The sequence below is a fragment of the Mchenga conophoros genome, linkage group LG3, assembly GCF_057382185.1.
Source record: "Mchenga conophoros isolate Kocher_MC1m ecotype Shallow Benthic linkage group LG3, M_conophoros_male_GT1.1, whole genome shotgun sequence".
Lineage (NCBI taxonomy): Eukaryota > Metazoa > Chordata > Actinopteri > Cichliformes > Cichlidae > Mchenga > Mchenga conophoros.
The window spans coordinates 49,052,237-49,077,079 of NC_140528.1; the positions used below are offsets into that span (position 1 = coordinate 49,052,237).

A 24,843-nucleotide genomic window follows, 5' to 3' on the forward strand; every position below is an offset into this window, starting at 1 on the left:
AGAATAATTAATCAGTGACTCACTAGTCGTGTTTTGCTTCTTTCTATGGGCAAGAACAACTGACAAAATTAACATCATGATGCATAGAGCCAAGCTAACAGCCAAACCGATGGTGACAGAGGGAGAACTGGATGGGATATCAAAGAAATCCTCTGAAATTCATAAACAAATTAAATTCCAAGAAAACTGTTATTCAAATATACAAAACAAATAGTGAAATAAATTTAATAATATAATTTAAACCTGGAACATGTATGTGTGTCTCTCTGCTCTGGTTGGTGTTCCTCTGTTGGACTCTGCAGGTGATGTTGTTGCTGTGTCTCTTCTCCACAGTCACTCTGCTGCTGACAGTATGGAGGTCATCAGGACCTCTGAGGGTCTCTGTAGGTCCAGCAGAGAGGAGGTTTCCCTCACCGTCCAACCACAGCAGCTCAGGCTCTGGATACCAGCCTGCAGATTCACACTGTAACACCACTCCTCCTCTGTTTTTGTCAATCCCTGAGAAACTGATTAGAAGTGAGGTGGCAGCATCTGATGCTGAGCAAGAAAAAGCATAAAAGATATTAGTAGGTGAAAAAAAAACACATTTTGGACAGTAATTCACTAGTACAAAATTATTATTTTTGCAAAATTCTGATGCGGTTGGTGTGTTCTGTAAAGTTAATAAACAAACATTTCCCGGGTTGAAATCTTTTCTCATAAACATAAACATAATTTTTCACTGTAACTAAATATGAGCATCTCACCATTTGCTCCTCACTTACAATCCCATCAAAATCCTGTATACTGGGTGCATAATTGATCTACACCATGAACATGTGATGTGTATCTACTTACCAACCACAAGCTTAACAAAATAATTTTTCCCCATTAAAGGAATGCTGCATTCATATGTTCCTTCATCAGAGAGTTTTACTCTGGAGAGTTTCAGTGAAATGTTTCCACGCTTCAGCTCATTGATGAACAGTGATGATCTTCCCCTGTATGAAGGATTTCTTGTATTCACCAGATCCTGACCGGATCGCCACACATGGACAAATCTTGGGTTCAAGTCAGATCGTGTCCACTCCAATATCTCAGCTGTCACATCCTCTGCAGGCTCCACGTGACACGGTAAAATAACATCATCATCAACTAATGCAACTACTGGTTGATGTGGACCAACCACCTGAGACTCCGCTGTAGACAGGAGGGGAAACAAAGAAATACAGAAAATGAGTTTATTAATTTCTGCAGGATGAGTGAATATATATGTCAAACTTAAAGATGACACTCAGAATAGAGCCTTATTTTTCTTTCTAACTTTTTTAGGTGAAGATGTTAAAAAAGTCTTTCAGAAAAAAATTAAACACATGCAGGCAGCCAGCAAATCAAAGCTGCAAATTATAAACTGCTGTTTGCACCAAATGTTCGTACTAATTGGTATTCACTGTTTTATACAGTCTCCCTGCACAAAAAAATCTGTACATTAGTGCCACGGCAAAAAAAGATATTACACATGTAAATTCAAACTTACCCCTATTTAAGTGTATCAGAAGTTGGGAAATCAAAATACCAAAGACTGTGCATGGAGAAAGGGAAAGTCCATCTATCTGTGGAAGCATCCTCCTCTGAAAATAGATCAGTGACACATACAAGTGTGGCCAAAAGAGGTCATTGAAATAATAAGAATTTGTTAGTTTCATATTTAAAATCAAATGATTCAAGTCTAAACCCATATTTTACATTTTAACATGTTGAATACCCCCATGAGGTCATCAACATGACCTTTCACTTAATGTTAATGTTCTCCAATAGCTCCAGAGTTAAGGCAGCAGACATTTTGTTACTGATTATAGCAAACATATTACTTTATATTAGTGCTAAATTGCAGCCTGTAGAACAACTTTTGGTCAGTATCTTTAGTTTTGAGATGAACTCTGTCTGCTAATAATTGTTTTGATTGTGTAATGGGCCACAAGGAAAGCTTAGCTATCAGATAGATAGTTATATTTAAAGCAGAAGGATAAAAACATATAAATAACAAAGCTAAAATGAAAGTGCCACAGGCGCCTAGTATGACCCCTACTGTGAGAGTGCAAAAAAAAAAAGTAAAAATTTAGTTAGTTAAAAATGTGGCTGTTATCAGTACGGCTGATGAAGGAGAGATCTGGTCAAAATCTGTGTTTATAGATTACAAGTTCAGAATTAGGTAACCATATCTGATGTTCTCACATGTTCTTGTTCATATCAACTAATATCCCATAATAAAAATTAAAAAAAATAAAAAATAAAAAATTATACTATTATTATTAATAGCCTTTGAATTTTCTGCACAGGAACAAACACTGGTCTCACCATAAAATCCATAAAATAGCCGTTTATGAAAAGTTGGAATTACAACTGGTAAACTACAGCCAACAGAGACAGTTTGGTGTGAGTGTAGACTGCAAAGTGAGCTCTCAGCTGCTTGACTGTGCACAGCTGTTGTAAATTAGTTACATATAAAAGATTTACAATGTTTTAATGTCTTTGGTTTTCTTTATATAAAGTAGAAAAACAGAAGAAAAAAGTACTTAGAAGAATAACTCTACACAGACATCTACAGTATACTTTCACTTTCAACACCTTCTTTTAAGCTCTCTTGTTAAATATCTGAAACCTTGATGATTCTTCACTAAAACGTTTAATTACATTTACACAGATGTATTTATGTCAGTAAAATAAATTTATACTATAATGAGACTTTATAAGTAGACATCAGAAAAGCGTGTAGAACTTAAAAATACACAGTTTGAAATATACTTACCTGTGGAAAGACAGAAACTACAAGGTATCAGGAGTCTGCCTTTTCTTTGTAGTGTGGACCAAAAAGCAGTCACTCGAGGCTGGAATGAAGTTAACACAAAGCGAGCCTTTTATTCAGGTTGTATGAACAATATAAATGAAAGGCAGAAGGGGACTAAGACAAAGCTCACAATAAACTAAACTGGGAGCACTAAACATTGTTTAGTAAACACACCAGCGTTTACTAAACACTGAGATCACGGGACATGGAAAAACCTGAACATAAAATACCTGGAACATGATGCACGATTAGTAAAGGGAAACTTATGGAATTATATTTATGTCATAACAAGTCGTGTAATTCAACAACCAGTGCGCCAAAATTCACCACTTTTCTGACCTGTCTGGTTAACACATCATGTAAAAATCACTGTTTAATAAATCAGAACACTGCACTTAACGCCAGGGAGTGGCACCTTGAACGCCCCTTCCGAGAGGCGGAAATAATGCCGTTTTAACCAGCTTTTGAACACCGCGTTTTACGTCACACAGCTGAGTCCCGGGAAAAGCGGCGTTTTTCCGCCGATCAGTGCCAGCTGTGACGGTGTTTAAAATGCAGTTTTCTTAAAATAATGCAGGGTTCTCCCACGGTTCCTTCATCCAATTACCTTCAACTTCTGTCACCCAATCAAAAAAGAATAAGTGCCGACCACACTAATTCATTACAAATCAACCTTGCTGCCAAGTGATTGCTTATGTTAGTCTATTCCATACCAATCCTTGTCACAGTTTATACTAATCCCACTATATATGTTCATTTCTTTAAACCACAGTGTATTGTACATAAAGTGGGTTAGTGTGTGCTCGGTGTTGTGAAGAAAATGTTAACATTAAACAACAGATTATTTTTTCCCAGACAGATAAATTGTACTAACCCAGTAATGAAAATATGGGGCTGCTGTGTAAAATGTAAATACATTCATCAATCATTAAAAAGATCAAATTTGATCAGCAATATGTTTCAAAACATCTGGGATGGGGCAACAAAAGGCTGGAAAAATAAGTGGTACTAAAATAGAAACATATGGAAGGACATTTTGAAAATAATTAGGTTACTTGACAACAGGTCAGTAACATGATTTGATATTAAAAGGGCTTCTTAGAAAGCAGAGTTGTTTTGAAGGAAATGTGGGCAGAGCTTGACCAATCTGCAAAAAACTCCATTAACAAATTGTGCAACAATTTCAGAATAATGTTCCTCAGTATAAAGTTGTGAAGACTTGAAATAGTTCATCCTCTACAGTCATCAAATGTTTCAGAGACTCTAGAGAAATTTCTCTGCAGAAACAATAAGGTTAAAAGTGATGATGTCAGTGATCTTCAAGTCCTCAGAGGAAACTGTATTAAAAACAGACATGATTCTAGTCACGGAAATCGGTGCATTTCCTGTATCTTTGGCGCAACAGACCTGAATCACTCTTTTAAAGAAGTACATGGTGGTGTTGCCAGGAATATCCATGATGGATGGTAGTTTGTTCAGTGACTTCCTCTCCACCACAGCTTCAGAAGTGCTGCCAATCACAGTGCTAGCTCTCCCGATCAGTTTTTCCAGTGTTTGTGTCACCAGCTCCAATCCAGCTCCCCAAAAAGATCAAAGCAAAGTGCACTGCACTCACCTCAATTGACAGAACATCTTAAACATTTTGGTGCACACAAGCTTCCATAAGAAAAACATAAGAAAAACAGCCTGCCCATACGCTTCTTGTATACAGCCTCTCTTTTAGTCTACCAATTCAGTCTGTTGTGTATATGGTCTCCAGGTATTTGTACTTCTCGTCCGCATCACATCAGGGGTTTCTGTGAGTTATATTTTTGTCATGATATTGCACACTGCCGATTTGTATCTACAGTTATCAGAAAGAAGCTATGACCAAGATAATTTGATTATTTTGTTTATAACTTCATGTCATTACAGGTATGCTAGTTATGCAATGTACAATGCTGTGATGTCACACTCTCTGGTGTTATGTTCCAAATCCATGTAGACCTCCAGAGTACTCTGACATCATTCAATTCAATTTTATTTATTGAGAAGGACATCTCCAGTTTACATAATTTTCTGTTCTTGAGATTACTTAAATAAGTAATCATAGTTCAGAAAACATGCAGACAAACACACGACCTTAAATTCCACCTCTTTTGTTTAGTTGAGATGTGGGTGCCCTCCACATACATATATTACTCATACAGGTCTGATTCCAAACTACATATCTGGTTTTTACACATGCATGTTTAGAGGGCAAAAGTATTCTTGAGGTGCTATTAATAATATTATTAAAATTAAGGGCTATGATACAGTAACATTACTTTAAAAAGAGCTAAACTGCTTTGGTAAAATTAGAGCACCAGCTGTCTATTATAATTTTTGAAAGTCTGCTAAAAATAAAAATAAAATTAGATTAACATCTGATTTGTGTGAGTGCATGTGTGAGTGGGGTGGGGGTATTTGTTGGTTTTGTTTAATTTTTTAAACTTTTGTACATATTGACTACATTTTCTGAGTGCAGTGTTTGTATGGTTGTAATCATACACAGCATGTGAGCGAAGCACATTTTTAACAGAATAACTAAGCTGAATGGTCCTTTTCAAAATTGCCGGTCTGGTTCATATAGTCTGAGACCTGCAAGATTTTATTTATCCAGGTAACTTTAGGGTTTAGGGTAACTCTGGGTTATCATGAAGGTGGTTCTTTGGTTTTTACCACACTACATCGCCATGGTAATGTATGATGCAAACCTTACTTACTCCGGAGAAGGTTATGAAATCCAGATTAGCGATCAACAGGTATGAAATCACGCTGACCAATCAATTCTCAAGAAAAGGTCTGCCTCCAAGTCTTTGTGTTTTTCTTGATGAGAATCAGTAGACTCAAATTTATTCATTTTTCATGTTAGCTGCAAATAATTAGGCAGGACAAGTGGCAGCAGAAAGCAGTAGTCCCTTATTGAGGTGTGCTGACTGCCCCACAGGCTTGGAGAGGAAGTGTGTCCATGCCATTACTACCCTGTGTCTATTTACTGCACATAAGGATTGGGTAAATAAGAGTGGTCCTGGAATTTGCATGTTATCCTTCTTTAGTGCAGTGGCTATGTATAAATATCACAAAATGGTGATTTCCAAGGGAATTCATACAATGAAAAAAATATTTTAGTCAATTTTTACCCACCAAAAAGTGTGTTGATGTTGTTGTTGTGTTGTGTTTTGTGTTGAGGAGACTGTGCCTTCACCAGGGAAGTCTCAAAGTCTCAGGAATGGGTGGACCAAAGACCCAACTTTACAGCGTCATTTTTTATTTATTTTTTTAGAAATGTTTTATTCTCGAATTCCTAACTTTTCAGTAATTTGGGGGCATTGCTTTAGGGTCCCCCCCATGACACTTCTTTTTCATTTTGTTAGACATGAAAATAAAAGAAGACCACTCTAATTTGTCATCTGTTGTTATATTTTGATGTCAAGTACATTTTGTTGTTTTTATATTATATCGGGTAAAAAAAAATCACCCGGCGGTCGCTGAAGCTTTTCTGTAGCTGATGCTACATGACAAGTTTGCCCTTGCTGTTCTTTGACTCACTCCTGGCTCTGAAGGCTTGCATTTTTCAACCTTAGGAGCATTTAAACCTGACCTGTGAGCCATGGTTTCTGATTGGCCCGGACAGTGATAGGCCTGGTGTCACCACCTGCAGGATCGGCAAGGTGCTGATCAGAATCTCTCCACTCCCAGCCCTCCTTCTCTTCTCTTTTTCCCTCTCTCTCCCCCTCTCTCCTTCTCTGCCCTGTTTTGCACGAGCGGAACTCATGGCGGCTTCATGCCCTCGGTCCATGCCTTCCTGGATTGGGATCACCTGGGCCTCATCGGACCAGCTGGTATATTAGAAGGAGGATATCAGCTGATCAACGCTGGATTGTTGTGAAGGCTCTAGTCAGTACATGTCTAGCTCAAGTTTCCTGTGCCTCTGTCTCAGAGACTTAACAAGTGTTTCTTTGTTCCTAGATTCCCCGTGTTTCCCCGTGTGGAGTGTGGAAGGAGTGACTGGTCGCTAGCGGAGAAGAGAGAGGTTGAACTGAGCACGTGTGTGATTTCCCCTTTTTCCCTGGAGCCCTGGATCCCTGCCCCTCACGTCTTGTATATAGTACTAACCCCACACTGTCTGTCCATACACTTGGTGAAGCTCTGTAAATAAACCATCTCTATTTAAACGCTACTCATGAGTCCTGCGAGTGGATCCTCTAAGCAACCCGTGACACCTGGTCTCTGTGACATCATCGATGCATTTTGGGATGCAGGTAGTAAAAGTTTCTGTATATTCCTGAAAGTCTGTGGTGTTGTCGTGTGTGGCAGCCTGTGGTGGAAAAGCAGTGCCTCTGAGGACCCTTCTGGCCACACCTGTACCTGCTTACGAACTGGTTTGGTGACTTTGACCAGGGGCCTGTGGGAACCCATGGCACACCTAGGTTTCCGCCTGTACTGACCCTTATACAAAATAGGTGGAATTAAGACACAGTTCCAAAAGCAAACACAACTGATCAGTGCTGAGAGTGGTCCTGTTGCTGAGGTTGGGGTGATCCTGTAATCTCTCATGAACTACCTCTAACGCTTCTATGACTGGGATGCAAGTGAAGACAGATGTAACATCTCTCTCTCACTGTACATGTTTATAAAATTAGGGAAACATAACCTGCACAAACAAAATAATTTGCAGGACAAATGTTTGACATAAATTTTGTTCGATTTGAAGAAGGTAGGGGTGCCAACTTCACTTTAAAATGATAGCAGCACAAATGACAATTTTTGCTGCACAAACCAGCACAAACGTAGCACAAATGTTTGATACCACTTTTGTTGGATTTGAGTAATGTGGGGGGGCTGGTTGACCTTTTGACCTTTACATTTTCATTAATATCTTTAAAACAGAAGCAGCACAAACGACAATTTTAGCAGCACAAACCAGCACAAACGTAGCACAGTTGATTGACACCCATTTGTTTGATTCCATAAATATGGGGGGGCTGGTTGACCTTTGATGACCTCTAGAATTTTTTATTAATATCTTTAAAATAATAGTAGCACAAACAAAATTTTTTTGCAGCACAAACCAGCACAAACGTAGCACAAAAGTTTGATACCACTTTTGTTGGATTTTAAGAAGGTGGGGGGACCAACTTCACTCACTTGTTTTATTAAAATCAGAGGCTTTTGCAAAGAGTGTAGTGGCCAGCTGTACATTACATGTGAAAAGGAACCTGAAAATCACTGCCCAATGATGCTGAAGTGTGTAATGGCAAACACGGATGAGTCCATGCACACTGGCTATTCTAAGAGAGCCATGTCCGGAAGTCTGAGGGCACAAGTAACAAAAGAACTTTGTGAAGGCAGACTGCAGCCCCATGTGTGCACGTTTTTGTGACCACACCCTTTTACAAAACGGGTTATTAAAATAGTCATAGGGCTATTGCCTGTAATTAGAAAAACAACAACTTTAGATAGATAAATAAATAAATAAATTAGTGGAGGAAATTTCAGTTTTGATAGATTTTACTGTGCAAAAGATTAGTTTCCTGTGGAAGTGGGTGTTATTTTCATTGCTGTCTTTTTCAATAACAGTAATAGTAAAAGCCTATATGACATTTTTTATTTCACCATTCATTTACTGCACAGAGGAGGCATCGTTTAAATATGTTAATGTTTTGTCTAAGCAAACAGTATTATTAAAGGTCCTCATGACTGGGCCAAGTGTCCTCTTTTTTGGAAATCAAACTATGGTCACCCTAATATATAAGGTCCCAAATGTGTATAACATAATATTGTAGGCATACAATTTGTGGTCTTGTGATGATGCAGGGGGAAAAAAAAGGTTTGATTGTGACACATAGTTAATAATAGTGGGGTTTTTTTATTGTGCAGACAGGATTTTTTTTATCTTTCCGAAATTGTTTTGTTCTTAATCACTCTTCAGTCTCATTTTATTAAATACTAAAGAGGAAGTCTAATTTCTGTTTTTTATCACTTGTTGCTTCAGTTCACATTAGTTAACTGACCTTCTTTAGCCATCATTAATTTTAATAATAAAATTCATTATGGTAAATCAGTTTTGTCTTATATATTCTGCTTTTCTACTTTATTGCACGTGTTCAATCCAACATGTCTTAATTCACACACACACATTCATACAAGCACATTTTTCTACATCCAAGTGCTTTCTACGGTGGCCCTGAGAGGCCAAACGGACTGCAACTTCAGAAAACACTTGCAAAAAGAAAAATGCTGCAAAAAGGAAAACGCTGCAAAAAGAAAGACTCTGCACTGCAACTTCAAGAAAAACGCTGCACTGCAAAAAGAAAGACGCTACAAAAAGAAAAATGCTGCAAAAAGAAAAACGCTGCAAAAAGAAAAGCGCTGCAAAAGCACACAAAGCACAACGGAAATAGGAAAAAAGACAACGGAAATGTTCCTGGGGAGACATTAACCCGATGGACCAGTTGCACGAACCAAAACATGCTAACCAGTGCGCTAGGACTGGGACACACTTCAAAGAAGTGGAGGAGAGGTAAATGTGTTGTAATCTCATGATTCTAATAATACTACAGATATCTGGAATATACATTCAAAGATAATTCTAACAAAGATAATGTTTAATGTAGCCTTAGAAATGAAGCTTTTTTAAACTCGAGAACAAATACTAATAAGTCAACGTCATTAAGGAATATTGCAGTTAATGTGTTCAGGTTTTAATTTGGCATTGTGTCGTCATCAGGCAATGTATTGTCCATATTGTGGAATCCAGCTAGTGGGGCAAATTGGAGTTTTTTGTGGGTCCTGTGGAACTAACATTCAAGTTTTAGCACCTTTTATAGAGAATGGTAAGCACTTCACTTTCCTAAGTTCTAGTATTTATTGCTCACCTTTTAATTGCTTCATAATGACTTATATACACCACAGTAGCTTCAGTAGTGAGTGTTATACTTTTTTTTTTTTTGGGGGGGGGGGGATTATTATTCATGTGCCATTCCAAAGTACTATATTCATTTCCTTATTCTAAGGCTTTTGTATGGTTAAAGACTCTGTATGCCAAGATAAATCAGAATTCCATGAACTGCTAGGTACTAAGAACTGTATTCTGGTTTAAGCCTGCCACCGGTTCTACAGCATAATTTTAAAAACTAGTTTATGACTTAATAGGGCATATGTACACAGTGACAAAACTCTTCTAACTTCTCTAATTTTGCTCATTTTGAGTTGTCAGCATAGAGGTCTTAATGAGAGTGATAAGTCCTGAATCCTGGTCCATGTTCTTTGAGCTTTTGCTGGCCTTTATTTAAGCACACATCAAGAAGATTAAATACTTGAGTCATGTTTATTGAGACTTGTTTCAGATGTGGTATTTTTTTTAAAAAACACTTATTAAGTGCATTTGTGGATTCCTGCGGTCGTAATTATCTTTTCATGTTTTCTCGTCAACCTTAGGCCCAGTCTCAGTCACAGACATCATCAATAAGTATTTCTCTGAGGGCCATACATATGAAGTGATCCTGGATTTTCTTGAAAACAAGCATAATATTTGTATGAGTCTGAGAACATTAAAGAGGAGGCTAAAAGATGCTGGAATGACTAGAAGGACTGACTTTACTCCCACTGACATTGTCATTTCCACTGTTACACAAGAACTGAGAGGCTCAGGTCAGCTTCTGGGTTACAGATCCATGTGTCAGACACTGCGACAAAAGTATAATCTGAAAGTTAAAAGAAATGATGTAATGCACATACTCTCAAGACTAGATCCATATGGTGTTGAGCGTCGCTGTTAACGCAGGTTTGTTCGAAGAGGATATTTTTCAGAAGGACCAAATCAAGTGTGGCATATGGATGGTTATGATAAGCTGAAGCCCTTTGGTGTTGGTATTAGTGCATGTGTCGATGGATTTTCAAGGAAAGTTATGTGGCTCAGCTGTGGCAGCTCAAATAATGACCCAGGTATCATTGCAAAATATTATATGGAGTGCTTGTCACAGTTTGGTCAACTTCCAGCATGCCTTCGTACAGACTGTGGCACAGAAAATGGCACAATGGCAGCCATTCACTGTGCTTTAAGATCAGACCATGGAGATGAACTTGCAGGAGCCCACAGTCATATGTATGGTACCTCAACTACAAATCAACGGATTGAAAGTTGGTGGTCTTCGTTCAGAAAGCAAAGGTACATGGCTTTTAAAATATATTCTGAAACTAAAATTGAATGGTTATGAAGGTGTTTCGTGGTCAGCGATATACTTTTTTTTTTGTGGGTGGGGCTTTATACTCAAATATTAAATTACAGTCACAAACAAACAAAGAAAAACATAGTAACCTACACATTTTTCTCATGTGATGCACAACTGCTTCAAAAAATATAATAAATGGTTTGGTATACCAGTGACATTTGTTTGTATTAAAACAACACACTCAAAAAGAAAATCCTACTCAGACATTCCACAAAAGTCCTAAAAAGGAACTATAAAAAACAACAAACAAACTGACATTCAACATTTATATAAATAAATTTTTATAAATCCTAGAGGCAATGGCATCAGTAAAGATTGATGTATTTAAAATTGAGTAAAATTTATTCAAATTTGTGTGCCTACGTAGTACCAAACTAACATCTAGATCAAATAGTTTACCTGTAGGGAGTCATATAAATAAAAGAACAAGGGATTCTTCAAATTTGAGAACTGTAATATGAGTAATATAAGAACATTGATCCAACATGACAGAAATTTGTTAGAGGAGGTCATTCGTTTCAGACATTTCTTCGACTTTGTGTGCTAAAAAAAAAAATACTGATGTTTTCACTAGTTTTTGGATTTCTGTGTGGTATCTAACAAGTGATAACAGCTTCAGTGTTCATGTAGAAACAAAATAGTACATTTATATGGACAGACCTGTATATTACAACTTTTCTTAAGTTCAACCGCCAAATGCAGGAATAACAGAAGGATTAATCATTTTGTTAAATTTTGTTATTTGTGTGAAGTTGCTTTTTTTTCCTGCAGTGCATTGATGAAACACTTCAAAACATGTGAATAAGCTTTTCTTTGAACGAAATTGCGCACATTTCAATATTCTTAAGATTACGACTTTTTTTTTAAAGAGGACAATTACATTGAATTACTTGTGTTATTAAATTTTATATGCCTTGTCATTCCACCATTAGAACTCAGTTCTGGATTGAACTCTTCAGTGACCTGAGGGAGAGGCATCTTTTCAACGGCAGTCATGAACATAAATGCCTTCTACGATATGTCTTCCTCAATGTCTTGCAAAAAGAGCTTGACGAGTACAGAGATCTCTGGAACACTCACACCATCCGACCTGTGCGCCAATCTTGTTGTCCATCTGGTAAACCAGAAGCCATGTATCACCTGCCTCATATGTATGTATTTAGTCCATGGATTTTATTTCAGTTTTACTAAAATTTTTCTTCCTCAGTATAGTGTATTGTATGTGCAGGATACCTGTCCAGCTTGCTGTTAGTAAACCTTTTGTTCATTTATAAAATGGTTCAGGAACAGTCCATCCCTTATGTGCACTCTTTTCTTTCTTGACCTAACCACTTGAGTTAAGTAAGCAGTATGTCATTTAGGTTTAACAATTTGCCCTAACTGTTACTCACAGCAGGTATTACACACACTTTAGCAATTGAATAGTGTGTTTTGTTGTTTTCACCTTTTTGCTGAATAGAAATTAAAGCTACCACTTCTGTTTTGCCATTAGTTCTGTTCTCTGACTTCATGCACTTACGTTTTATTTTTATATTTTTTTTCCAAAAAAAAAAAAAATTATTAGACAATCATATTTTAACTTTGGATCACATCTTGACTAAAAATGACAAATGTAGATATATGCATAATTAAGATTCTTTAAAATCACAATTTCCAGAACTGACTTTTAATTATAAGATTGACTTTGTGCTTTTGCTGTAACCTTGAAAGATAGTACCTGGAGAAGTGACTGAATTTGTTCATTTTTCTGACTGACCTAAGGTATGGTGGAAGAGAGTGTGGATTCCAAGTGCATCAAGAAATCCTGCACCAGTTTGATGACATTCTACCTGCTCAGTACAGTCTATGTGGGGACGACAATCTCCAGGTTCATTTCACAAACTTGGAAAGACAGAGTGAGCTCCCTCGACCAGTCAACTGGACTACTGCAGTTGAAAATTATATAACACTCAAAAATATGACTGGACTTTAGAAGTCAATGTAAAATCATCTGCTAGATGTGAGTACAATTACCACTGACACTAATTGTCACAAACCAACTTTAATGAGTATTGAAAAAAATAGTACCATAGTTTTTATATAAATGGTTTCACTACCGTCAACTTTTCAGTGTGTACGCTTTCTACCTGAAGAAATCAAAAGACCATACTGTACAAAATAACTTGTTCCTTTTAATTAGGTGTTGTAACAAACACGTTGATTAATTTGGAGATCTGGGCCCTGTTTCAGGAAGCCGGTTTAGTGGAAAAACTGAGTAAGTATACCCTGAGTTAACGAAAACTCTGGGTTTTCGGTTTCACAAAGCGAGTTCAGATGAAGCCTCAGTGAGTCACTATGACGACACACTCCGTGAAGCTAACCTGCCCCCTAGCAGGTTTACTACAACTAACCCTGACTGTCTCCGCCCCTTTGTCAGAAACCTGACAGTAGGAAGTGTCGGACATGGCGTGCCCCTTCCTTGAAGAGCCAGTAGATCGTGAAGCCCAAATTCTCCGCAGAGCTCTCCGCCATCATTCCCTGATGATTTTCTGTGCGAACGTTACCGTTTCTAAGCACAATCTATAAGTTATTTGGATAACATCCTCAGGCCATATATTACGCATGTGACACATCGCGGACATGCTCTCAGTTCATTACATATTATTTGTATTGCACTTCGGTTTTTTGCAAACGGGAGCTTTCTGTTTAATATTGGTGACGCTGAGCACGTTTCCAAGGCTACCGTCTGTCGGGCAGTCAGGAATGTTACAGTTGCACTGAAACGTCTCCTGTACTCGTCTGTGGTGTTCCCCGGTCATAGACCCACAAGATTTATCAAAGAGGGATGCCACAAAATTGCAGGTATCAGGATGACCAAAACTTAATTCATAATGTGGTGATACTTGAACTACTACTTAAATTTTACATTTATTTTCAGGGTTCCCAGGCGTGATTGGCTGTACAGATGGCACTCACATTCCAATCATTGCTCCTTCAGTAAATGAAGGAGACTATGTGAACAGGAAGTCTTTCCACAGCATTAATGTACAGGTACATAGTTCCCTGTAGCATTTCAAACTAACAAATCATTTCATTTTAGTAATGGATGCTAATTTGTGTTCTCTGCACTGTGAAGATCATATATGATGCTGCCAACATTATCACAAATGTGGAAGCCAAGTGGCCAGGCTCTGTCCATGACTCACAAATATTCCGTGAATGTACACTGAGCACAAACTTTGGACATGGTGAGTTGAGAATACTTTAAAATATATAAAGACCAATTGCTTCAGGGACATTTGAACTGAAGTGTATCCTTCTGTCTTAGAGTTCACTGGCTACTTGCTTGGTGATAGGGGGTATCCATGTTTACCCTATTTGCTTACCCCTTACCCTGACCCTGAACCGGGCCCACAGCAGCGATATAATCTGGCTAATTGCAGGACAAGAGCCAGAATTGAAATGACTATAAAGTTATAAAATGAATTGTGTTCATGTGGGCTGTAGGAGGGGATGTTGCGTACTTTATTCCTCCTGGTGACAGCAAGGTCGAGCTTCAGTGAAGAAGTCTTCTGCTTTTTCTTAAGCATGTCAGGTGCCATTACTTCATTTTTCTCCAACTAACAGACAAAAGCACAGGTGAGAGGATTAATAGTCCACTCATTTGAGACCTGGGCCCTATTTCAGGAAGCCGGTTTAGAAAACTCAGAGTGAAAAACGATACTCAGGGTTGAGTAACCCCGAACTGTCCAACTTGGAATATTCGGTTTCAGAAAGGCTGATAACAAGTAGTTCAATCAACGCGGAGTTGCTTTAACCCCAAGTTAAGCGTGCGCACGAGGATACATAAAGCCCTGATTAGTGGAGCACAGATTAAGCGAGTCACCATGGAGACGGAGGGAAAGAAGGCGCGGTCAATGTATTTTACAGCGCTTGAGGCCGAAATTCTGATGGCAGCATATGCTGATAACATGCAAATTTTGCGGAAAAAAAGTAACACAGCCACAGCTGCAAAAGAAAGGGAGCATGCATGGCAAAACATAGCCGACAGAGTCAATGCGTGAGTGTTAATTTAAACATTGATCTAGGGATTTCCACCCATTTAACACATTATTTTATTTTATTATATTATATTTTATACATTTTATTTTGTGACGTGATGTGAGCGCAGGTGCAACCCAACAGGCCCCAAACGTTCCTGGCAGCAAGTAAAAATCAAATATAAAAATATAGTCCAAACAGGTAAGGTGTAATTGTATTATGAGCCATAGTGCTTGATCTGTTTGTCTGATGTAAATCAATTGCAGTTAGAGGCTACATTAATTTTCTTTCTGTAAGCACTTATTGAAATTATCTGAGCACATTACAAGTACATATTTGCTTACTCTGTATGCTCAAATGTGACCCGTTATGGCCACTAGAAAAAAAGCGGAGGGCCGAAAAACAGGTGGGGGTCCTCCACCACCACCACTCACAGAGGCTGAGCAGTTGGCTTCCACATTTGTGATAATGTTGGCAGCATCACATATGATCTTCACAGTGCAGAGAACACAAATTAGCATCCATTACTATAATGAAATAATTTGTTAGTTTGAAATGCTACAGGGAACTATGTACCTGTACATTAATGCTGTGGAAAGACTTCCTGTTCACATAGTCTCCTTCATTTACTGAAGGAGCAATGATTGGAATGTGAGTGCCATCTATACAGCCAATCATGCCTGGGAACCGTGAGAATAAATGTAAAATATAAGTAGTAGTCCAAGTATCACCACATTATGAATTGAGTTTTGTTCATCCTGATACCTGCAATTTTGTGGCATCCCTCTTTGATAAATCTTGTGGGTCTATGACCGGGGAACATCACAGACGAGTGCAGGAGACGTTTCAGTGCAACTGTAACATTCCTGACTGCCCGACAGACGGTAGCCTTGGAAACGTGCTCAGCGTCATCAATATTATACAGAAAGCTCCCGTTTGCAAAAAAACGAAGTGCAATACAAATAATATGTAATGAACTGAGAGGATGTCCACGATGTGTCACATGAGCAATATTAGGCCTGAGGATGTTATTCAAATGAATTACAGATTGTGCTGAAAAACGGTAACGTTCACACAGAAAATCATCAGGAAATGATAAAATGTCCAAACGCGCTCTAATCACTCTCTCCCGGCGGAGAGCTCTGCGGAGAATTTGGGCTTCAACATCTACTGGCTCTTCAAGGAAGGGGCACGCATGTCTGACACTTCCTACAGTCAGGTTTCCGACACAGAGGCGGAGAAAGTCAGGGTTAGTTGAAGTAAACCTGCTAGGGGGCAGGTTAGCTTCACGGAGTGTGTCGTCATAGTAACTCACTCAGGATTAATCTAAACTCGCTTTGTGAAACCGAAAACCCAGAGTTTTCGTTAACTCAGGGTATACTTACTCAGAGTTTGCACTAAACCGGCTTCCTGAAATAGGGCCCTGTTTTACAAACAAAGGTTTACAAAAGCATTCAGCGAGACCTGTATTTATGTGGGTTTTTCTTTTTCTAACTCCAAGAACAACTTCCATATCTTACAAAAAAATGTAATCAAACACAGAAGTGTTTGATTAAATAAAGCCTTTTAACTGAATTTATCAGATTTTTTTCCCTGTGTTATTATACTAGCGTGTCTCAGTACATTAGAATACTTCAGAAATGTTTTATTTTGTTACATTGGCAATTTCTTAACACAGTGAAATATGTCTAACTTGTTCAATTGTCCCACTATGATACTATGCTTTTGAAATTCCAAAACCTGATTGAACTTTCTGCGATGCATTAAACTTTATGTGATTTACAGAAATTATTAGAAACAAACTTTTCAGATTTTAAAATCACAAACTTCAAATGTTTGCTAAAACCATAAATGTGGCTTAAAAGCAAAAGGACTTGGACCTTAGGGAAGCCCAAACCCAGGAGAGTTCTGGATGCCATAATCCATGGCTTCTTGGAAGTCCTCATAACTGTGTAACACTGGGATTTTGATAGTATTTGCACAGACATCTGCTACAGGGAAGCGTGAAGTGGTCTGGAAAAGAAGTTGTGGCTTTGGCTGAATTGCTGCAGGAGGAATTTCTCTCAGTCCAGTTGCAAACATAAGGATGTCTTCAAGAGACAGACTTCCATTTCTCTCTGAAAATGTAAAGAGAATAAAAGTTATTTCTAATGATAATAAACAGGAAAAAGGGGCCATTACACTTTGCTGACATAAATGTACTCATTTCAACATTTTCAACCAAATTTAATACCTTCTACAGAAAGCAGATAGTCTTGCCAGTAGCTTAGTACTCTTGTCTCCTCTTGACGCCTAGAGCTGCCAGGTGGACCAAATTGCACATGGAAGATGTTCTCAAGAAGATCAGCTGTCAGCCTGGTCTCAGTGTAGCACATGAATGAGAAGAAGAGTGAAGGATGCTGTTCCAGGGTGTTTAGAAAATCCAGTGTTGCTAGACCCTCTCTGAAACTAGAAAACAGTCTAATTTTAATAAAATGTTTAATGTTATTTGTGCAAGAAAGCAAAACTTCACATCGGAAACTACTGTGTTAAGAAAGTAACCAACATTCTTATGTAGCTAAGACACTCATCCTGCTACAAAAAAAAAGTCCTCCTGAAAAAGGTCTTGCATTTAGAATATGTTTTTTCCGTCCTTTAAATTTCACAGGAATAAAAAAAAGTAACAATTTATTCTTCTGAAAAGATTTTGTAAAATGGGCACATAATAGTCTGAATTCTATACCTTTGGATGGAAAGATGGTTTCGGTAGATGAAGTACCACTGAATGTAATCCGCTACTACCTTCTTCTTATCCTCCAGTGTCCTCATGAATCGACAGCATCCTGCTGTCTGGAGCATGCTTGAGTGTTTTTCTGAGATTACTCGGAGCTCACTTAGAGATGTTGCATTCTTTATCTAAAGAGAAAAATATATATTACACACACATACACATGCACAAGTGACATCCTTCGCATGCTGTCTATTAATGTGCGATGTAACACAGTCTTGGATTACACAATCCGTAATCATTTCAGGCATCAGTTAGTTACCAAGATTATGTTAAGTGGATAACTAAAACTAAAAATTTGCATTTATTGGTGTTTGTCATAATCATAACATCATAAATTTACCTCTAGTAGAGCCATCTTTATTTCTTCATCTGGTATATCATCAATTGGTGCCTCGAATGTCTTGTCTTTTCCAACAAGGTACATAAAGAAGTTTGGAGATAAACAACATGGCCCTGGATCACCATGGACAATGGAAACTGCAATCATTCTTCCAACGTAGAAATATTCATTTTCATCTGCAGCTAAAGATAAAGACAATTCATTATAATAAAGTAATTTTGACCATGGAAAAATATGTGAAAAAAATAGATACCTTTACTATGAAATGTGAGATATTTGGCATAGTCTTTTCCTTCGAATATTCTTCTCGTCCTTATGGCTTCCATCAAAAGAATTATAAACAACAGAATGTGTGTGTATATATATATATATATATATATATATATATATATATATATTGCTCCGTCTGGAGGCTGGAGACGGAGCAATACTGGAAGAGCATATGGGAGAAGGACGCAACCCATAACGGCAATGCTCAGTGGCTAGTGGATCTGAGGGCAGACCACAGCGACCTCCCTGAACAGGGTCCAGTAACCATCACAGTGGCAGATATCCAAGAAAGGGTCTCCAGTATGAAGAGTTGGACAGCACCAGGGCCCGACATGGTTCACGCCTACTGGCTAAAGAAGCTGACTGCACTCCACGAGCGTCTGGCAGCACAAATGAACCAGCTGCTAGTTAACGAGAGACACCCGGAATGGCTAACCGAAGGTCGGACGGTCCTGATCCCCAAGGACCCCAAGAGGGGACCGGTCCCCTCCAACTACCGACCAATAACCTGCCTCAGTACTACATGGAAGCTCCTGTCAGGCATCATATCGGCTAAGATGAACAGGCACATGGGTCAATACATGAGTGGGACACAGAAAGGAATTGGCAAGAATACCATAGGCGCAAAACACCAGCTACTGGTAGACAGAACAGTCAGCCGAGACTGCAAGACCAGACTGACCAACCTGTGCACTGCCTGGATTGATTACAAGAAGGCCTATGACTCAATGCCCCACAGCTGGATACTGGAATGCCTAGAATTGTACAAGATCAATGGGACCCTAAGAGCCTTCATCAGGAACTCAATGGGGATGTGGCGTCCAACACTAGAGGCCAACTCCAAGCCCATAGCACAAGTCACCATCAAGTGCGGGATCTACCAAGGAGATGCTCTGTCCCCACTGCTGTTCTGCATAGGCCTGAACCCCCTCAGTGAGATCATTAACAAGACTGGCTACGGATACCGACTACGGAACGGAGCAGTTGTCAGCCACCTCCTGTACATGGATGACATCAAGCTGTATGCCAAGAGTGAACGAGACATCGATTCACTGATCCACACTACCAGGCTATACAGCAATGACATTGGAATGTCGTTCGGACTGGAGAAGTGTAGTCGGATGGTAACAAAGAGAGGGAAGGTAGTCAGAACTGAGGGGATTGAACTACCAGAAGGCAACATTGCAGACATAGAGGACAGTTACAAGTACCTGGGGATCCCGCAGGCAAATGGGAACCATGAAGAGCCATGAAAGGCTGCAACCACCAAGTACCTGCAGAGGGTCAGGCAAGTCCTGAGGAGTCAGCTGAATGGTAAGAACAAGATCCGGGCCATCAACACGTACGCCCTGCCCGTGATCAGGTACCCTGCTGGGGTAATAGGCTGGCCAAAGGAGGAGATAGAAGCCACTGACATAAAGACAAGAAAGCTCCTTACCATGCATGGAGGGTTTCACCCCAAGTCCAGCACCCTGAGGCTGTACGCTAAGCGGAAGGAAGGGGGCCGGAGACTGGTGAGTGTCAGCACCACAGTCCAGGATGAGACAACGAACATCCAAGAATACATTGGGAAGATGGCCCCAACTGACCGAGTGCTCAGTGAATACCTCAGGCAGCAGAAACCCAAGAAAGAGGAGGGAGACGAGGAACCATCATGGAAGGACAGGCCCCTGCACGGTATGTACCACCGGCAGATAGAGGAGGTGGCTGATATCCAGAAATCCTACCAGTGGCTGGACAAAGCTGGACTGAAAGACAGCACAGAGGCACTAATCATGGCAGCACAAGAACAAGCTCTGAGTACAAGATCCATAGAGGCTGGGGTCTATCACACCAGACAAGACCCCAGGTGCAGGCTGTGTAAAGATGCCCCAGAGACAATCCAGCACATAACAGCAGGGTGCAAGATGCTAGCAGGCAAGGCATACATGGAACGCCATAACCAAGTGGCCGGCATAGTGTACAGGAACATCTGTGCCGAGTATAACCTGGAAGTCCCGAGGTCAAAATGGGAGATGCCCCCAAGGGTGGTGGAGAATGACTGAGCTAAGATCCTGTGGGACTTCCAGATACAGACGGACAAAATGGTGGTGGCTAACCAACCGGACATAGTGGTGGTAGACAAACAGAAGAAGACGGCCGTAGTGATCGATGTAGCGGTTCCGAATGACAGCAATATCAGGAAGAAGGAACACGAGAAGCTGGAGAAATACCAAGGGCTCAGAGAAGAGCTCGAGAGGATGTGGAGGGTGAAGGTAACGGTGGTCCGCGTGGTAATCGGAGCACTAGGTGCGGTGACTCCCAAGCTAGGCGAGTGGCTCCAGCAGATCCCGGGAATAACATCGGAGATCTCTGTCCAGAAGAGCGCAGTCCTGGGAACAGCTAAGATACTGCGCAGGACCCTCAAGCTCCCAGGCCTCTGGTAGAGGACCCGAGCTTGAAGGATAAACCGCCCGCAGGGGCGTGCTGGGTGTTTAATTATATATCCGCAGCTCCAAACTGTTGTAAAGGGACCTTTGGCTAATACGTGGGGTTCAGTGTCTGGCTCGCACCTGGAACTAGCTTTACAGTTTTGGTCAACTTTGCTAGCGAGAGACAGAGAGAGGCATTGAAAGGCTGCTCCAACCGAACTTATTGTTTCGGAGGAAAACACAAACACAGTGTACAGTCGAGTCTAAACAGTGTACTTACATCTGGACTCGTCAGGCACTGTTTTTGGCTGCAGTGGTTATTATTATATTTACATGCTTCCGTCTCCCTTTTCTGCTAGGTGAGAACTCATACTTTTCCACTTTCCTTTTCCTCACTCCTTGGCTCACAGAAACTTCACGTGTATGGCAGTCCATTCTCCCTGCAGCACGGACTACCTGAGGGCATATCCTTTATCGCTATGCCTGTAATACTCTGCCTATTGCCTTCATATTAAATAATTTCTTGAACAATAATTATTGAAAATATTTTGGCATGTCATTATACTGCCGCAAGTAGAGGTGGCATGGGCCGCGAAACTGAGACACAGGCATTAGAGCCTCTTAATGCTTGTTTTGCTTGGGTTTTCACCAGAGTGGAATTAACAAAAAATAGAGAGGGCATAGCCTAAAATACGAAATAGGAAAATAATGATGTGTAATCTATTTATTTCAACAAAAAAACTGTATTCTGAATACCACCTATTTATCTGTAGTATTATTAGAGTCATGAGATTACAACACATTTACCTCTCCTCCACTTCTTTGAAGTGTGTCCCAGTCCTAGCGCACTGGTTAGCATGTTTTGGTTCGTGCAACTGGTCCGTCGGGTTATTGTCTCCCCAGGAACATTTCCGTTGTCTTTTTTCCTATTTCCGTTGTGTTTACTGTGCTTTTGCAGCGCTTTTCTTTTTGCAGCGTTTTTCTTTTTGTAGCGTTTTTCTTTTTGCAGTGCAGCGTTTTTCTTGAAGTTGCAGTGCAGCGTCTTTCTTTTTGCAGCGTTTTCCTTTTTGCAGCATTTTTCTTTTTGCAAGTGTTTTCTGAAGTTGCAGTCCGTTTGGCCTCTCAGGGCCACCGTTTCATTCTCCTCTCTCTCCCTCTCTGTTCCTCTCTCTCCCTCTTTGTGCAGACAATCATCAAATATACAGTTGAAACCAGATATTTACATACTCTTCAGATCAAAACACAAACACTTTTTTAATTGTAACATCAAATCAGACTAAATGTTTATTTTTTTAGATTGATAAATATAAAAAAACATATTTGTTAACTTTAAGAGTAAAGAGAGAAACTATCTGTATTTCTTAATTGTAAATGGCACCAAATTGTATTCAAAACTGAGCCACACTTATGGAGCTTCACAATTCTCTTCCTGTTGTTTTGGTTGATATCTCTTGATTTTCCCATGTCAAAGAAACAGGCTCTGTGTTTTGCCTTATATGCATCCACAGGTGTGCCACCAATTTACTCACATGGACTCTACTAACCTATCAGAAGCTTCTTCAGCTCAGAATGGAATCGTCTGCAGTTTTCTTATTAATTAACAATAAACTTAGTGTACATGTAGGCTACTCCTAATTTTGATCAAAGTGATAAAAAATAGACAGCTCTGTCTCTCTTTATTCTGACATTTAACTAACTAAAAAGATGTTTCAATATTTATCTAAAACAAAAGTTTACTCTGTAAATGACCTCATTAATATTTGGTAAAGTGTTTTGTAAACTTATGAGTGGCTATTATATTGTTGGAGTGAATGCCTTTATTTTGAAAGTCACAGAGCGACAAGGTGCCGTAAATCAAGTGGCGTAAACCATATGGCAGAAGCGCGAGTTTTAGGTCGTGTCCAAATTCATGGGCTGCATCCTCCTGAGGCCGCATTTGTAGACCGATTACGTCATAGCGACGCGCCGAAGGCTGTCCAAATTCGTAGACTCCTCTGAATGCAGCCGACAAATGCGTCCTCCTTTTCCCCGAATTTGAAGGATGGGTCGGGTGTGTCCTTCGTGGCCTACCATATCCCAGAATTCATAGCGCGGCCCAGCCAAACTCCAGTTTCCAACAATGGCGGCTGCTACTAAGTTTTAAAATTACTCATACTAATCTTTCTGGGTCACAAAATAAACTTTTAACATATTTTCAGGCGAGAAAGTAGCTGTGTAAACATCAAATATCTGCTCGGTTTATCAAGATATCGCATATTTGCAAAAGTGTTTCGACGTTTTCGGAGACGTCTGCTACCCACCAGCTCGATAGCTAGCCGGGAGCTCGAGGGTTACTGATGCGGCTGAGAACGGCACAACTCCCGGCACATCATTTTCAGATCACCGCGGACTTTCGCTGCTCGGGTTAAACGTAATATATAAGTCACTTAGACAACCTAAAAATGTTATTATTGGGCTTTTTTCAGTGTTTTGTTTGTTCGTGAGTAAATCGGCTTGGCTGAGATTAAAGTTGTTAGATTAGATTAGATAAAATAAAACTTTATTAATCCCCCGGGTGGGTTCCTCCTTGGTTTTTACACAGCTGACTAAACGTCAAACAGAAAATTGATTAAACAGAAGTATGAGACAGTCGAGAATTTACGCCAGTGTCCTGTTATATTTTAGATAGCAAGGAGCAGACGGCTGAGTTTATTAAACTCCACCGAGACAGCGGTGACGCTAATCAGGAGGCTAGACCGTCCAATTTCATGGCCGTTTAATTCCGGCCTACCCGACCTTCTGAGGACCCGGCCCACGTAGACCGCGAAGGCCGGGTCCTCAGGAGGATGCAGCCCATGAATTTGGACACGACCTTAATGCACAGAGAGAAGGTGTGCTCTATGGTCAATGGACGGGAATGGGAAAAAGAACGGCTATTAAGGTGCAACACTGAGTTGAAAGCAGTTTCTTAGCACCTGGTTGATGAGGGAACAAGGTTTGTAACAACGTTTGTCCTGTAGATATGTATTTTGTTGTTTTACGGAGCGCATAGCTGCTGACCGCTACTAAGCATAAAGGCTAAGTTTTCACCCACTGGAGGGCGCTAACGTACCTCGTCATGTTTAGGCAGCGATGCAACGATTTCACTTATATGCAATAATTTACAAGTTTTAGTGTTATTTGTTATGTAAGGTAAGGAGAATTAATTTGTGATTAATGAATAAGTCAAAAGGTTAAAGGTAACACACTGTTTGATTTACTAATAGTCTTTTATTCTGTATGTTGTAGCTCTTACGGTGTGTTCACATACAGTACACGGCTGTTTAATAAAAGGATTGTGAACCATCAGTTTGAGAGACCATCTTTTCAACCGGGGATGCTACATACTCTAAATTGATGTTGTACAGTAAAAATGTTTTCTCCCTAAAGTGTATTTTCCATAAAGTGTATGTAAATATCTGGTTACAAATGTGAATATCCTGCTGTGTACTGAAATCCCTCTTGTTTTGTGTAAGAGGATTTTTATTTAAATACAATATAATCAAGTGTGCCTTATAATCAAGTGTTCATATATTTTCACATAACCAAGCCTATTGTTAAACAAAACACAATGCATTCCTTACTTCAGTGTTTGAGATGTTTGACAAGACATGATATACGATGCATTCTTTACTTCAGTGTCTGTGATGTCAGATAAAGCATGATATACTTCTGCAGAGGTGGGACCAAGTCATTGTTTTGCAAGTCTCAAGTAAGTCTCAAGTCTTTATCCTCAAGTCTCAAGTCAAGTCTCAAGTAATGTCAGGCAAGTCAGAGTCGAGTCTCAAGTCACTGGTGTAAAAGTCCGAGTCAAGTCACAAGTCTGAAACTTTGAATTTCAAGTCCTTTCGAGTCTTTAAAAAAAACAAACGAAAAAATAATGTTGCAGTTATATGCTAAATGTAAATATTAGACCATGTAATTTTAAAATC

General features: G+C 39.6%; 1 protein-coding gene and 2 long non-coding RNA genes across 3 annotated transcripts; 1 reads left to right on the forward strand and 2 right to left on the reverse strand.

Moving 5' to 3' along the window:
* Window positions 1–846: 846 nt before the first annotated feature.
* Window positions 847–2,924, reverse strand: LOC146579161 (uncharacterized). The gene is made up of 3 exons (XR_014890418.1): window positions 2,789–2,924; window positions 1,517–1,610; window positions 847–1,179 (listed from the first exon to the last, which is right to left on the reverse strand). It is a non-coding gene; the product is annotated as an uncharacterized LOC146579161 (long non-coding RNA).
* Window positions 2,925–9,297: 6,373 nt separating this feature from the next.
* Window positions 9,298–10,599, forward strand: LOC146579162 (uncharacterized). Its single transcript, XR_014891662.1, has 3 exons — window positions 9,298–9,371; window positions 9,579–9,684; window positions 10,289–10,599. It is a non-coding gene; the product is annotated as an uncharacterized LOC146579162 (long non-coding RNA).
* Window positions 10,600–16,536: 5,937 nt separating this feature from the next.
* On the reverse strand, window positions 16,537–18,313 carry LOC146579163 (G2/M phase-specific E3 ubiquitin-protein ligase-like). Its single transcript, XM_085269484.1, has 4 exons — window positions 18,213–18,313; window positions 17,825–17,997; window positions 17,336–17,457; window positions 16,537–17,219 (listed from the first exon to the last, which is right to left on the reverse strand). Exons 1-4 carry the CDS (start codon window positions 18,294–18,296, stop codon window positions 16,984–16,986), a joined length of 615 nt encoding a protein of 204 aa, XP_085125610.1. The 5' UTR covers window positions 18,297–18,313; the 3' UTR covers window positions 16,537–16,983.
* Between the last annotated feature and the right edge of the window lie 6,530 nt (window positions 18,314–24,843).